This window comes from Archocentrus centrarchus, chromosome 5 (assembly GCF_007364275.1).
Source record: "Archocentrus centrarchus isolate MPI-CPG fArcCen1 chromosome 5, fArcCen1, whole genome shotgun sequence".
Classification (NCBI taxonomy): domain Eukaryota; kingdom Metazoa; phylum Chordata; class Actinopteri; order Cichliformes; family Cichlidae; genus Archocentrus; species Archocentrus centrarchus.
Genome location: NC_044350.1, coordinates 15,460,934 through 15,478,516, shown reverse-complemented (window position 1 = coordinate 15,478,516; position 17,583 = coordinate 15,460,934). Strand labels below are relative to the sequence as shown.

At 38.9% G+C, this 17,583-nt stretch overlaps 2 protein-coding genes across 2 annotated transcripts; one reads left to right on the top strand and one right to left on the bottom strand.

Moving 5' to 3' along the window:
* Positions 1 to 979: 979 nt before the first annotated feature.
* On the top strand, positions 980 to 7,681 carry cdk2 (cyclin dependent kinase 2). The gene is made up of 7 exons (XM_030729013.1): positions 980 to 1,517; positions 4,666 to 4,743; positions 4,850 to 4,970; positions 5,069 to 5,239; positions 5,430 to 5,531; positions 5,614 to 5,817; positions 6,824 to 7,681. The coding sequence occupies exons 1-7, from the start codon at positions 1,402 to 1,404 to the stop codon at positions 6,926 to 6,928; spliced, it is 897 nt and encodes a 298-aa protein (XP_030584873.1). The 5' UTR covers positions 980 to 1,401; the 3' UTR covers positions 6,929 to 7,681.
* A 1,834-nt stretch (positions 7,682 to 9,515) lies between these two features.
* On the bottom strand, positions 9,516 to 16,485 carry LOC115780444 (olfactomedin-like protein 3A). The gene is made up of 3 exons (XM_030729639.1): positions 16,321 to 16,485; positions 15,119 to 15,404; positions 9,516 to 12,083 (listed from the first exon to the last, which is right to left on the bottom strand). Exons 1-3 carry the CDS (start codon positions 16,417 to 16,419, stop codon positions 11,299 to 11,301), a joined length of 1,170 nt encoding a protein of 389 aa, XP_030585499.1. The 5' UTR covers positions 16,420 to 16,485; the 3' UTR covers positions 9,516 to 11,298.
* Between the last annotated feature and the right edge of the window lie 1,098 nt (positions 16,486 to 17,583).

Genomic DNA, 17,583 nt, shown 5'->3' with positions numbered 1-17,583 from the left:
GCAGAGGGAGAAAAAAGTGCAATGAATGTGTGTTTGAATTGCATGATTCATATAATATTGTAGATACATGTTTGCTATCAGCCTTTTACTGTTAGCTTGTCACTTCCACAGCTGTTCCATTATGTTATGGTCTCCCCTTGTGTTGTTTTTTTTTTTAGCCTTTGCAGCATTCTATTTCCATTGTGCATTTTATTGCTTTGTTTTTTGACTTCTGCTGTTTTTTTTTCTATTTTGTTTGTGTTTCATTCAGCTTCCGTAATGTTACATTTGTGCTTTTGCAGTATTTTTTTTTTTATTTGCTGTGTGTTATTAAGTTGCAGCATGTTTGTGTTCCCAATATCAGATTATTTTGGAATTGTCTTTTTGTGAAACATTTTATGAATACTTTGTGATACTATTAGCAAGATAGATAGATAGATAGATAGATACCAAACGTTGATGCATTTATTGACTGTTTTCTACTGATTTCAGAATCAGAATCAGAAATACTTTATTGATCCCAGAAGGAAATTTTTGTTGTTACAGCTGCAACCGTTTCATTTAAATGAATAAAACCAAAACAAAATAGAATACACTAAAGGTATAAAAATATAAAAACTAAAGCGATAATTTGGCTATAACGACTTGCTTGTTGTTTAAATGGCTTGAAATTAAATGTTAGTCCTTCTGTACAATTTATAATGTGTCCTAATGCATATTACAGTATTCTTTTTTCTTTTCATTTTTTTTTTTTTTGAAAAAAAAAAAAAAAAAGAACCGCCCCTTTCCGACATAGCTTACGTTTAACGACTTTGCCGTTCAACAATGTGACCCGTGAGGCTGTTTGTTGACTGTTACCCTGACACACCACTAGTCCATATCCCGACTTGCACACTTTTGTTAAACAGAGGCTAAGCATTTCAAATTAGCTGATAGTACAATTAAAAGTATTTTCTTTATTCGATAACAGCAGCATCATACATAACGGTTTTCAAGAAGGACGCGACTGGACGAGGAAAACCTTTGAAGTACCGCCCGTCGACATTAACCGGTGTGTCTTGAACACAAAATCGAACGCTCACTCTGCAACGCGGGAAACGCCGTTGTGTCGCTTTAGTGTTTTTTTCAAACCAGCAGCCGCTGTCGCGCCAATCCACATATTTTACGGATATTATTATCAACGGGGTCTACAAATGACCCTTTTTTCTCTTTTAGCTGCTCCGTGCTGACCTCAGATAGTTTATCCTCAGTGAAAATTCAGCCTCAAACCCGTGGTGTGTCCGGTGCGGATGAAGAAGCCTTGAGCAGCAGTTACTTACATGGTTATGTACGAGGTTTGCTTCAGTAGCCACTCAGCAGTTGTTAGCTTCGACACAAAGAGCTAAAAAGCTAATTGCCCAAAAGACCTGTTGCTGGTACGAAATGGATACGTTTCAGAAAGTAGAGAAGATAGGAGAGGGCACGTATGGAGTGGTTTACAAAGCCAAGAACAAAGTGACCGGAGAAACTGTTGCTCTGAAGAAAATCAGGCTGGACACGTAAGTAAACGCCAGATTCTCCTCGGGCCGCCACCAGTTAGGGGAGGGTAGGCTAACGTTAATTTGTAGGTAGGTATTACTGTTTAAAGTTTGATTTAACTAGTTAACCTACCTCGTGGCCTCATCAGGGCGTGACTGCTTCATCAGCGGACTTCCTGCAACCACACTGAAAGGGCATCATAGTCCTTACACAGGACACCTCATATTAATTGATTTGTTATATAGACGAGTAACTTGCTGTATTATAAAAATACCATCCATATAAAATAAAGGTTTCTCACAACTAAATTCGTTACACACCAACCGGTTTCTGATATTTATGAACTGATCTTTTTTTGTTTTCATGGTCTCTAGTTTCTTTAGATTAAGCACAAATGAGTCAATAGCCTATTATTTGAATTGCTTTCAAGCTATGGAAGTGCATTTTGGAGAAAACTTGCATGTGAGATACTGCAAATTTTGGTATCGATCTGATACCAGTACTGATACCAGTACTGATACCGATATTTTTGACATAAAGGCTGCTTATGTAGGGGAGAGCAGTGTGTCATGATTTATGAGATGAATAATCATCACTTTGGCAAATCTGAACACATTTTAATGACCCCTAAATCACTTACTTTTATTTTCACAATTATTAGTTAACACAATAAAACACACCTCTCAGCATTTCATGTATTTTGAAACTGGATTTTATTTGGAAACCTGGGACCTGCACTACGGGGAGAGTTCAGCATACCCAGGGTATCTTGGTTATCTGGATTCACTTACCCTAACATTGGCAATCAGGATAAACAATGGTTATCAACTTAAATTAACCGGTTAAGTTGACTTAGTTAATTGCTGGTTTGTCCTGCAGGTAAACATGAAAGGATGGTGTTGGCAGCATCTACCCAATCTAAAAGGGGCGTTTCACAGACCATGTGACTCTTCTTCCATAGAAAATGATCCCTATGAGTGCCACCTACTCCTGATACATTATCACATAAATAACATTAAAAAATATAGACCAGTAAAAGCCAACACTGTTGTAAAAAAGGGCACACGATTAATGTCAGAATAAATTGTTAATCTGGTGGTTTAGTGCACAGAGCGGTAAAATAAACATTGTTATTCCACTAAATAATGTTATTGTTGAATGCACTCTCAGTGCTGCACTCTGAAACTTTAAACTACATCCATTTAAACTTTTAAAATGACTGTCCCACAGCCTGATAATTGAGACATAGAAATTGCTTCAGTTTCTTGAGAGATCAAAGTGAAATTAATTTGATTAACAGGTGTTCTTGGTGTGTGTTTGTGTTTCCATCAGTGTCAAACAGGCTCAGCAGCAGATCATAATCAAGTAGAACAACATTTTATAAATTTGCTAAATCACTAAATTAATACACACACATTCCCGTGACGAGGTGACACAGTTTGTGCTTCATTGAGGGTTTTAGCAGGTACAGATTAACAAGCTGCACATATAAACGTGTTCCCCAGCAGAGAATCTATACTGTGCTTTAGACATGGTTTAAAAAAAAAAAAAATTTTAAACTGAAATTGTGGCAATTCGAGACGATTAGAAAGTGAAGCTCTGAACATAATCTGCTCTCTAAAGTTTGAGTTTTTATTCTCTCACTGCAGACCCGATCAAGAGTAAAGATTAACTATAAAAACAATTCAATCATAGATTTAGTCTGCCACAGATTTGATGAGTCAACACAAAGGGTTAGTTTCAATAAAATAATTTGATACAGTTTAATGGGCTGAATATATTATATATATTTGACTGCCTGAATACTGTCTATAGCAGTGGTTCTCAAATAGTGGGGCGCGCCCCCTTTGGGGGGCGCGGTGCGATACCTGGGGGGGCGCGTGTGACCCTGGGGAACAGGCTTTTTTTTGGGGGGCCGTACTAGTATAAAGTGTAATTGCGCATCCACTACAGTAGGCGGCAGTGGCGCTGTCATTGTTACTTCTGTCACGTTTGCGACAGTGCAACATTTTACGACTTACAAGACAACAGGTTTGCCTTGGTTAGCAGTGTTGAGTCAACAGAAAGCTCCGACTGCGTTCTGCCTATAGCCTCCGTTATTCAACATAACAACCCCCAACATGAAAAAGTTTTTAACAGGGATGAAAAGAAAAGCGGAGAGAGACAAAGATAATGAGACAAAAGAAAGTCACCCGAAAGCTAAGACGAGGAAATACGACGAAGCGTATTTAGCGCTTGGCTTCACTGTCACTACAGTTGGAGAAGAGGAAAGACCGGTGTGTTTGCTGTGTCTAGTTGGTCAAACATGTTTACAGTTTAAACAAGGATTTATTTATTTTTAATTTCAGGCAATGATGCACTTAAAATCTTTTCTGTTGCAGACTTAAAACACGATTTAATAAAGTTATTCTTTGTAAGTTTGACCATATGTCTTTCTTTTTTTCTTTAATGTTAATAAGGATAAAATCTTATGCAGAGATGGATAGTCACGGTGGGGAGTGGGGGGCGCGAATAGTTTTCTTCTTGCTAGGGGGGGCGTAACAGAAAATAACTGAGAAGCACTGGTCTATAGGAATATAGGAATTGTCTATAGCCGACATGACTCTGCTCAGTGCCGCTGAGTCATGTGACCCAGACAACTAATCACAGCAGTGCAGAGATGAGGGGGCAGAGCAAAGAGTGGCTGCATGAGAGGAGCAGTGTTTGCACAGACATGTCTGTTTTCTGATGTCAAGGAGCAACGCACTGAACTTACAGGAGACAAAGAAACTAAAGTATCGATCCTATCACACTAGTATCGTTCGATATCAATACCAGCGTTGTATTGATACTATCAATATTTTGGATCGATCCGCCCATCACTATTGTATACTGTGCAGGCTGCCCAAGAAAACTATTGAAAAGTCAGTTGTGTCATTAATCAAAGTTGCTTTATCTACTCATTGTGATCCACTCTTTTGTGACCTTTGTTTCACACCACAGGAAGCAAAGTCATTGCTGTGTCTTATCAGTTTGTTAGCTAATTTGTAAGCTGCAGTGCTCATAGGACACAGAGTAGCGCTGTTGTTTCTTTTACAGAGATTTTTCTGTTTTCAGGGTTGTTTTTATCAGATTTCAAGTACTTGGCTTACATAAAGACCAGTTTCATTTCCGGTTTGTTAATTTCAGGGAAACAGAGGGTGTACCAAGCACAGCCATCCGAGAGATATCACTTCTCAAAGAACTCAATCACCCAAATATTGTCAAGTAAGTGCCTTATGTTAGAGCTTTATCTAAATCCTGCTTGCAAGATTTTTGTATTACTTGTTTTATGTCACTCTTTTAAGTCAACTTCCCTGTCAACATATTTCAGATTACGGGATGTTATCCACACCGAGAACAAGCTTTACCTTGTTTTTGAGTTCCTTCACCAGGATTTAAAAAAGTTTATGGATTCCTCCTCACTCACTGGTATCCCACTGCCTCTAGTTAAGGTAACCATAGCAGATTTGTTTATCTTCAAGCAGCTATGTGTAATTGTACCCAGGAAGACAGGCTTGACTCAACTGAGTGTATGCTGCTGTGTTTGTAGAGCTATCTGTTTCAGTTGCTGCAAGGCCTGGCCTTCTGCCACTCTCATAGGGTTCTCCATCGAGACCTGAAGCCCCAGAACCTCCTCATCAATGCCCAGGGTGAGATCAAGCTGGCTGACTTTGGCCTGGCAAGAGCCTTCGGAGTACCTGTCCGTGCATATACACATGAAGTAAGGCATTCACAAACTACTCGAGTAAATGTTAGTTTTAAGATTCTGAAACAGTCTTATTACTACCTGCAGCTAGAACTCCAGCTGCATGTAGTCTCTGCTATGCAGGTTAATGACACCTAAAGTTTTTTTTTTTTTTTTTTTTCGCCCAGTTAATGCCAAAATTGTTCACTCCTGTGATGTTTTTCAGGTGGTAACACTTTGGTACAGAGCACCAGAAATTCTCCTGGGCTGCAAGTACTATTCCACAGCTGTTGACATCTGGAGTCTTGGATGCATCTTTGCTGAAATGGTAGTGTACTTTTATTTTTCACAGCAAAAATTAAAGACCCCAAAGTGAACAAAAGACACCAAACATTTTTCTCTGTCCACAGGTCACCAGGAGGGCTTTATTCCCCGGTGACTCGGAGATAGATCAGCTATTCCGAATCTTTCGCACCCTTGGCACGCCTGATGAGACCATCTGGCCTGGAGTCACATCCATGCCTGACTACAAGCCAACCTTCCCCAAGTGGGGTCGGCAGGATTTATCAAAAGTGGTGCCTCCTCTTGATGAAGATGGGAGAGAACTGCTCGGAGTGAGAACATTTGTAATTTATTTATATTAGGGTTGGGACTTTAACGCGTTAATTTCGATTAATTAATTATGGGGAAATTAACGCGTTAAAAATTTTAACGCATTTTAATCGCACTTTGCACCGTGGAACATTTCTCAGTGCGCGAGTTCCCGGCATACAGATTATATCGACACACAATGTCCAAATTAGGGGCCGCATCCTGCGAAGGACCCGGCCCACGTCTTTCGCAGCCCACGAACACCACAAAGGCCGCAAGTGAGCGGCTAGCCTTCATATCACCTGCCGTCACCTCTGCGTAGCTCATGTCACCTAGCAACCGTGAGTGCGAAGCACAGCTGTGTAACAGCAGCTGGTTAAACGGAGAACAAACTTTTTCTCCTTTTTGTGGTTTAATTTTAAGTCTTTAATTCAAAATAAGCTGTTAAAACAAGCATAACACATTTCAACATCAAGGAATACAGCTGAGAGAATGATTAATTTCCAAATATAACAAGTGAGACATTAATGTTGAATAAAACTATCCAGTTATGATGCTTAACTTTAACTTTAATTTCAGGAGTTTGCTTATCACAGGAGCACTTCCACCCTTCGTTGGTCTGTGTAGTAGACTGGTGGGAAAATAAACAAAATCTTGAAGTTTAAGCTTATGTATATTGATTCATTCATCAACTAAACTTAAATTAATATTTCTCATGTCAAATATTGAAATGCGATTAAAATGCGATTAATTTCGATTAATTAATTAAAACGCTTGTAATTAATTCGATTAATTTTTTTAAATTGAGTCCCACCCCTAATTTATATATATTATTTATTCATTGCCAAAGAGATTGGTCCTCTGCTTTACATATCTCAAGATTTTCTTCTTTGAAAATGCCCTTTTTCAGAGAAGAAAGTTGAGAATTGTGCAGCCTTTACAGAGACATGAACTCCCTGACCTGCACTAGTTTTTGATTGAATCACGTGGCTGTATTCAGTTATTGCATTTGGGTTTTTTATCTTACAGGAAATGCTGAACTATGATCCAAACAAAAGGCTGTCTGCCAAAAACGCTCTTGTGCATCGATTTTTCCGTGATGTCTCCATGCCACTTCCTCATCTCAGACTCTGAGTTGTGCAAAATAACAGGCTGTTTTAATGCCAGCTATATCTAAGCAATAAAGACTGCCTCACCATGCTTCAGGTCCATGACTGGAATGGACAGAAAAAGTGGACACTACAGGATATATCGGATACTTCAGTAACTAAAACCAGCCCTTGAGAAGCAATTTGTCATGAGAGTTTTGCAATTTTCATGTTTATTATAGTTTTGAGGGTTTAACTGTAATTTCAATATCATTATTTTTGCATATTTATATGCAGCTGCCATATTTGATGTATTTATGTTGGGCTTTGAGTCAGCGCAGGTTGATAGACCCATTCAGTTTGCATGTGATTATATTTCAAAATTTTAATGGTATGCTGTCTTCAGGGTGTCCATATTGAAGTAGTAGGTTATTTAGAATTAAACATGATTGAACAAGTTTGTGGGGTAGTGCAAATAACAAATAGCATACTGAGCAGCTGATTAAGGTGGACTGAAGTCACACAGCAGTTGTCATCAGCTGACATGAAACAACTGAAAGAACATGAGATGACAGCGGTGTTTTTCTTGGTTAGTTTGAGTCCCGGTTATCTTGAAGTGATTTTTTTTTTTTTTTTTAATGCACCTTCATTTACTTAATGGTGGGGATTCAGGTTTGATGGCAGGGTTACTCACCAGCCTCAGTTGGATATAAAAATGTCCCAAATGTATTATAATTCAGATTTTACATAATTGTTACCTTTTTCTTACTGTCAATTTTAAACCATTTTTATAAGTGTTATTTACAGTTTGAAAAAATAAACTTGTTTAAATAACCGCTCCTGGTTGTATGTACGCATCATAAAGTTAATTTTTATTTGGATGGGTCAGCAAAGTCTTACACTCGGAGATAAATGTAGCAGTTTTACTAAGTACTTCACAAGACTCAAATACCAGAGTCTTGCAGGCTTTCTGGTTGTTAAATTATTTTCATGCCTCATTAAGCTTTGGCCAGCCGAGCACACGAGCCCATGTTTGCATCTTGCAGATGAACCAAAGCACTTACGATGAATGTGATTTTTAAAAGATTGATTCTGTAATTTTCTTTATCAGTTTCGAAAATGGGTCATTACAATCATTTTAATGATGGAGTGAATTATATACGAAATACAGCTTCAAGAGCTTGTGCTTTGAGCTGCCAGTCAGGGTAATCATTAAAAAAAAAAAAAAAAGGATAATGTGCCTGTGAAATGAAGGAAAACAGATTTAAAGGCCTGAAAACATTTAAAATTCAACCCTTTAAATGTTACTCTCACCATCCACTTTAAGTATACTTGTTCATTGCTTGTTAACTCAAATTTAGTCAGCCAATCAGCCATGGCAGTAGCTCAATGGATTTGGGCATGATCAGACAAACTGCTGAAGTTCAACCTGACCATTAGAATGAGGAGGAAAGGTGATTTAAGTGACTTGGAATGTGGCATGGTTGTTGGTGCCAGACCAGCTGGCCTGAGTATTTCAGGAACTGCTCATCTGCTAGAATTTTCCCACAAAATCTCTAACCCCATCTCTAGAGTTTACAGAGTATAGTCTGAAAAAGAAAATATACCGTCAGCAGCAGTTGTCTGGGAGAAAATGTCTTGTTGATGCCAGAAGTCTAGAGGAGAAGGACCAGGCTGTTTTGAGCTGACAGAAAGGCAACAAATCACTCATTATAACCAAGGTGTGCAGAAGTACTGCACCGAAGAGTAACAGTTACATGTGGATTATTAAACATAAGGTCTCTATTTTCTAAGTCCCTGTTAGTAAATGATTGAATAATTGATCAACATATTGATTTATTCTGCCTAACAGAAACCTGGTTACAGATGGATGAATATGTTAATTTAAATGAATCAACACCCCCGAGTCACACTAACTGTCAGAATGTTCGAAGCACAGGTCGAGGAGGAGGAGTAGCAGCAATCTTCCATTCCAGCTTAGTAACCAAATAGCCAGACAGAGTTTTAAGTCATTTGAAACTCTGACCCTTAGCCTTGTACACCTCAATTGGAAAATTCAAAAAACTCCTTTGTTATCTATCATCCACCTGGTCCTTACTCAGAATTTCTGTCTGATCTCTCAGACTTTTTATCTGATTTAGTGCTCAGTTCAGATAAAATAATTAGTGAGTGATTTTAACATCCATGTACGGTAGATGCTGAAAATGACAACCTCAACACTGCATTTAATCTGTTATCAGTCTCAAAATGGAAATGAGCCCATTTAGACCCCATACCTGCAAAGATTCAAAGAAGTCCTACTATTAATTAATGCTTCAATCTTAAATATGATCAATCTATCTTTGTTAATGGGCTACATACTGTACCACAGGCCTTTAAAATGGCAGTAATTAAACCATTACTTATAAAGTCATCACTTGTCCCAGCTGTCTTAGCTAATTATAGACCCTTCTGTAACTTTCCTTTTATCTCAAAGATTCTTGAAAGAGTAGTTGTAAAACAGCTAACTGATCATCTGCAGAGGAACGGTTTATTTGAAGAGTTTCAGTCAGGTTTCAGAATTCATCACAGCACAGAAACAGCATTAATGAAGGTTACAAATGATCATTTTATGGCCTCTGACAGTGGACTCATCTCTGTGCTTGTCCTGTTAGACCTCAGTGCGGTATTCACTACTGTTGACCATTACATTTTATTACAGAGATTAGAACATGCCATAGGTATTAAAGGTACTGCAATGCAGTGGTTTGAATCATAACTATCTAATAGACTCCAATTTGTTCATGTAAATGGGGAGACTTCTTCACACACTAAGTTTAATTATGGATTTCCACAGGGTTCTGTGCTAGGACCAATTTAATTTACATTATACATGCTTCCCTTAGGCATTGCATACATAGAAGCATAGTTTAAACACCGCAGCCTACCTGAGTATTGTTACTGACATGTCCATCCCTTTATGACCACAGAGTATCCGGTGCTTGAATATGATACATACAGTACACAGAAAACACAGGCTGCTTGTGTTTAACAGGTGTAGTCTGCCGTTTATTTTTATAATGAACAGTTACTAGAAAAAGTGATCAGATAAGAAACAGCAGTAAGAATGTAATACTCACATATAAATTAATAAAGAGGAATAATCCAAACAGTGGTTCTGTTCGCTCATTTTTTTGGTGGTGGTATTCAGGAAAATACATATGCACTCAACTTGTAGGACGAGTACAGATGATGCATACAGGAAAAAATATATGAGTGCTAGCCAGCTAGCAGTTTTCTAATGTCTGAGTTACATTTTGCAGCTTACCTAACACAGTGGTTGTGTTTTATGTTAATATCTAGGATATAAATTTGCACACTAAAAAATTAAATTAACAAAGCTACAAAAGATTACATTTTCTAGGGTGTAATGAATGTTATATATTTACTAGTATATCCTAAATTACTATGGATGCTACACATAACTGTTATATTAAGTTTCAAGTAAGGTTCAAGAAATTGGATTTATTTGAGAAGCAAGGTTATAAAGACTTATGTTGTCCCACTTTATTTAAATGACATGTGAAGTATAAAAGGGACAGATTTAGCAGAGTTTTTGTGCTCATTTAAAAGTATGTCTTGAATATTTGCCTTAAAACTGTGACCCACTGGCAGAAACCTAGACAGCAGATGAGCTCACGTGTAAGTACAGTAACTCGTTTCCAGTCCACTCAACAGATGGAGAACAGCAGATGGAGAAACGATTGTAAACATGCAAGTGCAGTGCAGTCTGTTTAGGAATGGGATTTAGGTAGCCACGAGACATCAGACATCACAAAATATGTCTGAACATTTTGGAAATTAGGTCTTCATATGTGCAAAAAATGCTGATGCATATTTATCATCAATCACTGCTGAAAATGTATGAGTTTTTTCACACTTAAAGGCCCTTACCAGTCATTTCATCCTGATCAGCTCACTTAATACATATCATATTTTAAGGTTGCATTAATGAATATTTTAACACCATCAATGTATTGTGAGCAATAAAGATTAAAGTGAGAAATATGTTGAGAAGAAGTATTTCCTTCTTTTCATATATTCTGATTTATTTTTCTTTTCTTGTTCTTTTTTTTTTTATCTTTACTATCATCTTGCGGCCCACCTGCAGTACCTTAACTGCCCACCAGGGTGCAATGGCCCACACTTTGACAATCACTGATGCAGCCTTTTTGTTATACTGAAGCATTTGCTGCTTCATTTATAGGAACTGATGTACAATGTTAGAGTCCATGATTTTATATTTATGCTGTTCTGAAACTGCCTGAAAGGTGAGAAAAGATCTTAAATTCTACAAAACTGTTAATTGTAAGACCTCATCTATAGTGAAGGAGCTAAAATCTTTCAGAATGTTGCTATAGAGCTGTTCAGAGTAGCTCAAATCTCTAGTTTCTTTTTCATGGTAAGCTTGTACAGAATCTGGTAGCCATCATCCCAGGCATAGAGCAGCTTTTCATTTGGATTGTACTTGAGACTGGAATGAGCTCCATATCGCTTTGGAAAGTAAACCAGCGGTGCATCTTCATTGGTCACCATGTCATTGACATCAAACACACACTGTACTCGTGAGCGGCCAGGCTGCTTGGTGTTGTACGCCACATATAGAGTGCCACAGATGACAAAGGCTGCTTCTGCATTCTCTCTGGGACAATTTGTGTCCCACATCTGCTCAATATCCAGCGAGCTGGTGTCCATTTTAGCCAGAGAGATGTATCTCTCGTTCTCCCGTGTGGCGTAAATGGCCCACAGGCCTTCCTCGTCCACGGCCAGGTCTATCACTGTCTCCGGGGTCAGACTGTACACAGGGATGTGGTCCTGCACCGGAAACACCACACTGTCAGTCAGAGAGTCAGTCTGCAGGTCGTGTTTAACCACCTTTATCTCGTCAGACTGATAAATGTAATACACGTAGCTGTTGTAGACCACATGGCCCATTCCCGTCCAGGCAGACGGCAGCATCAGCATATTGGACAGAGACATGCCCAGTGAGCGGGTGAAGTCTTGTACAGAGGCAAATGAGTGGATGATGTTATCTTCTGTCCCATTAAAAATGTAGACCTTCCCAGAGGCACTGCCAGTGTCTTTAGTCCAGGTGCCCTTTTGCCCTCCAACTCTCTTCAAGATCTTCATGGCTTTTATGCTGGAGATCATGTCGCTGCAGTCTGAAACACAGAGCAGGACAGGCTTTACCATTTTCTGTGGGTCAGAAAGAAAAATCTCACTTTCCATTAGGCTTGGCACACACCTTCATGATGCCCATGAAGAAATAATAACATTGTCATCAACATCAGCTGTGAGTGTTAATTAGCTAATGCAAATAGCGATTAGCTAATGGCTAAATCTGCTACAAAGCACCTTTTCCCTTTGTGTGACTAATGCATTTGTACACAGTCCCTGAAAGACTTTAGTTCTTTAGTTCTATGAAAAAAATCAGCGATTAGAGTCCGAGCACTCACAGTGTGAAGGCCCTATTATAATGTATCTGCAGCTACCGACCTCTGTGATTCTAAATTATGATGAAATTATGTTGAGTGCCATGTCTGTGGTGCCATGGCAAATTTCAGTCATTCACTATGAAATTTTAATTTGTTGTAATTTGCGCATACATTGTCCAATCTGCCCCCAACTTCCAATGTTTGATGAGGGTTCTTCCATGAGTACATAGAGCAGTCATACTGGCAACAGGAAATGTTAAACACTTTGAGGTACCACTTTAAGGTGGTTGAACAAATTTGGTCAGGAAAACCTCAATGAGTTTTATTTTGAAAACTATGATTTTTCACCAAATGGCAAATTGTGATGTTTTGTCATAAAGTACAAAAGCGCTTAAACTCGAATACACATTGTCCAATCAGCCCCAAACTTCACATGCTTGATGAGAGTCCTGACCAGAACACATCTATATGCCAATAATCAGCAATAGTTAGAATGCCACCTTCTGGCTCTATACCCTACTTACAAAATTTCAATGAAACAGCCCCAGTGCTGCCAGAAACAAACAAACAAAAAGCCAGGAAGTAGTATATGTCATTTAAGATGCAATTTTGGTGTCATTTCTGCCATTTTCTGGTCTTGTACTTTAACAAACTCCTCTGATCAAGATTGTCTATGGTGAGTTGCCGATGCTGTGTTGTGAAGCTCATACATTTTTGTTACCACTCTATTATTTTTCACAGGACAAAAAATTGTTAAATCTCAAATGTACATTATCCCGTGCGTGGTGAGAATCTGAGTCTGGAGACATCTTGTATATGCCAATATTAGGTCGCACTCATAGCACCACCTAGTGGCAACAGGAAATGAACAGTAGGTAATCATCATCAAATGATGATGATCATCAAGTTTTCATTGTGGATTTCACACATGATAAACAGCAGTATGTTAGTGGGTAATATTAGTGGGTGTTTTCCAGCACCAGCTAAAGGGAACAGGAAACGTTAAGTAACTTATTTATACAAAATTTTACTACAATCCAAGGAATATGACATCCAAATTACTGCAGGGAACATCTTGGCTCCAGTATGCAAAAGTTGAGGCGCACCAAGGTTTAAGTGTACTATCATTACTAACTTAATTCAGCATGCAGTGTACCGCCTTGGTGCCATAAAAAAAAATCACAAGCTCACCAAATGTGAATCTGTCTGCTATTAAAATCAGTCTGCTAAGCACCATTTCCTCCAGCTTTATACAGACTGTTAAAAACTACAGTGCCATCCTATTTTTAGAACATTCTTTAGAAAAAAACTGCACTGCCTGAAAACACTTGGGATCACATTGAATGTTTTTTTTTTTTAGAATAAAAAGGATTAATGTCATATGGCTTCAAATTGATCTGAAATGAAGCAAATTACAGTAATGATTACTACTTTTATTATTTTTAACAGTAGAATATCTGCACATACATGCATGCGCACGCACGCACACACGCACACACACACACACACACACACACACACACATATATATATATATATATATATATATATATATATATATATATATATATATATTATCAGGTAACAAAATACATTTACACGCACTAGCCACTTTGTTAGGTACACATGTTCAATTGCTTGTTATCTTAAATATCTAATCAGCCAATCATATGGCAGCAGCTCAGTGCATTTAGAAATGTAGACATGGTCAAGATGACCTGTTCAAAAAAAAGCATCAGAATGGGGAAGAGGGACGATTTCAGTGGCTTTGAACGTGGCATGGTCGTTGGTGCCAGTGAGGCTGAGTATTTCAGAAACTGCTGATCTACTGGGATTTTCCCACACAATCATCTCTAGAGTTTACAGAGAGGTCAGAAGAGAATGACCAGACTGCTTTGAGGTGATAGAAAGCTGACAGCAAGCGCACAACACGCTGAACCTTGAATATAGGTTACAACAGCAGAAGATCACGTCAGATATTACTCCTGTTGGCTAAGAACAGGAAACTGAGGCTAAAATTCCCACAGGCTCATCAAAATTGGACAGTAGAAGACTAGAAAAATGTTGCCTGATCTAATGAGTCTCAATTTCTGCTGCAACATTTGGGTGGTAGGGTCAGAATTTGACATAAACAACATGAAAGCATGGATCTTGTATCAACAGTTCAGTGGTGATAGTGAAATGGTGTGGGGGATATTTTCTTGTCATACTTCGGGTACCTTAGTACCAACTGAGCATCATTTAAATGCCACAGCCTACCTGAACATGTCCATCTCTTTGTGACCACAGTGTACCCATCTTCTAATGCCTGATTCCAGCAGGATTACATACCATGTCACAAAGTTCAAACTGGTTTCTTGAACATGGCTTTGAGTTCACTGCATTCAAATGGCTTCCACAGTCACAAGATCTCATTCCAATAGAGCACCTTTGGGATGTGGTGGAACTAGAGATTCTCATCATGGATGTGCAGCCATATTGATGCTGTCACATCAATATGGACCAAAATCTCAGGAATGTTTCCAGCACCTTATTGAATCAGTGCCATGAAGAATTAAGGCAGTTCTGAGGGCAAAAGGGGGTCCAACCCAACACTAGCAAGGTGTATCTGATGAAGTGTCTGGTAATTGGTCAAAATAACCAAGCATTACTTAAGCGTGTCATGTTCTTCCCCAATAAAAACAAACAAACAAAAAAATCCCAATGTTTATCTAGTAAAAGACATTTTTTACACAAACACTTTTAAAAACATAATTTCTCACCTGAGATTTGGAAATATTTGTCCTTCTGCTTCTCCTTCACCACAGTCACCTGCTGCTCTATTAGCTTGTCATCCACATCCACACATGGCTGAGCCCCGTTCTGCGTCTCCAGGTAGTCTAATTCCCGTTCGACCCGGTCCACCCTGGTCCCCACGCTGTCTATATTCATTCTCAGGGCCTCTTTTTCTTTGTCCAGGTTCTCCAGCTGGGAAACCATCTGCTGCTTTAGCTCCCGCAGCTCTGAGGCATAGCGGGTGGTCTGTTCGTGCCACAGAGAGATCCTATCCTGTTTTGAACAAAGCTGATTAGTCATATCTGAGATGTGATCAGACATGTCTATATCTTCCCTGTTTGTATTTCAGTGTGAATGATAGATGGAATGTGTGTTTTACAGTGAACTCAAGTGGATTTCTAGAGAGCATGACTGCAATGAAAAGGCCATAATTTTATGTCCTTTTCAGGGTCAGTAAACACACTGTGGTAGAAAGCCATAATAATAAGGAGGGAAAATCATCCTTCAAACAACCAGCTTCAGGCCACACGTGGCAAGTTTCCACCCAGCTCAAGTGTCTTTCAGCAGAATGCAGAATACAGCTGTCTGCTCTGTAGTAGAGCCTGACCCATGACCCCACTGTGGAGGAAGGAAATGAAAAGAGATCCTTTCCACAGGTGATCACTCAACATGGCATGAGCTGAGACTGTTAACTGTGGGTAAATAATATTATGGTGAGTTTAATTCAATAAATGGTGATAAAATTTTTGTACTTCTCATTCAAATAAAAGCACAGACACGACTTTCAGTCTGTTCTTGTGATATAGTTCTGTGTCAAATATATTTTTTTATCCATAATAAAAAGAATAGAGTTTTGACCTGGCCTTTGTTTTTTTCAGGAAATCTCTTTGTGATGCCAGAAAACTTGTCCTCAAAAAATTATGTTTTTTTATGTCATTTTCTACAAACTCCAGTTTTTTTGCATCTTACATTCATATCTTGACTAATGAAACTTCAGAGCTCCATTTCTAACTTATAGCTGAAACAAAAAGGCCACTGTTCCCATGCACTTAAAGGAGCTGTATTTTCCAGCATTTTCTCCAGGATTTGGCCACATCTGCATTCCATTGCCTCTACCCTGTCCCTAGAAGTTTCCTTTCAGAGGGACTCTGGAGCGCAAGGCTCGGTAGGGAGGTAAAGACAGTCTTACCTCAATAGCAAGCAGCCTTCGCTCCAAGTAGTCAATCAGTGCTTGGTGCTGAGCTGTGGCAAAGCAGGCCAAAGTTACCAAGACAACAAGTCCTCTCATTTTGTATCAGCTCTGTCTCTTTCAGCTCCTGTGAAGTCCTAACTGGAGTTCAGTTAGAGTGTGCCGAGGAGCCAGCAGATTCCCAGAGGTGGGCTGGAATGTTTTCCTAAGCTGTCTGGGAGGAGCCAATAACATCTGTGGAGATGGTGGCGCACAGTCTATACTTCTTATTCCTACCTTTTACATTTTCACCTGACAAACTGAAAAGCAAAACTATATATATTCTAATGTTTAAATACATGGTTAGGTTCAAAGTTGGAACCTCAGCAGGGACACGAGGTATTGCATGTAGGACGCAAAATGTGGGCTGAAGTCCTGAGTTAGGGAGGCAGTACTTCTGGATAAAGGGCAAGATATCAGTGGCTGTGAATTCTAATCAGAATGAAAACAAAAGTTTTTAATTTTGTCTCAAGGTCTCTGCACAATTTACTCTAAAAAAATAGTTTTATTCATAGTTAGACTCTTTTTTCTTTTTTTAAAGATTTTAATTGGGAGCAACCAGGATGGACAGGATTGGAAAGGAATATATCAGATGGACAACTCAGGCTGAGCAGTTTGGAGACAAAGCGAGAGAAGCAAGGCTGAGATGGTTTGGACACATGCAGAAGACAAACAGTGGATATACTAGAAAAAGGATGCTGAGGATGGCGCTGCCAGTCAGGTGTAAAAGAGGACAACCACAGAGAAGATTCATGGATGTAATGAAGGAGGACATGCAGAGGGCTGGTATGAAGAGAGAAAGATGATGGGATGATAGGGTGAAATGGAGGCAAATGATCCTCTGTGGCAACCCCTAAAATCCGAAAGAAGAAGAAGACTTTTTTTTTTTTGTCTTTAAAAATACTTGCATGCCCATGTGACACTAAAAGAGCATTTTGTTGTTTGTCTGTACTGGTTGTGAAGAAATATTGTCCCATTGTCCACTATACACTGCAACAGACTGACAGCCTGTCCATGGTGTTCCCTGCCTCTCGCTCTGTAACTGCTGGGATAGGCTTTAGCTCCCTCACAACCATGAATTGAATAAATGATTATGAAAAATGATGGCTGGATGTGCACTATTCATTATGATTTACCTGTACTTATATTGGTATCTACCAACATTACACAGCCCTCTTTGTGGATTATCCCTGTGTTACGGAGCAGTAAGTAAGCATAGTTTTG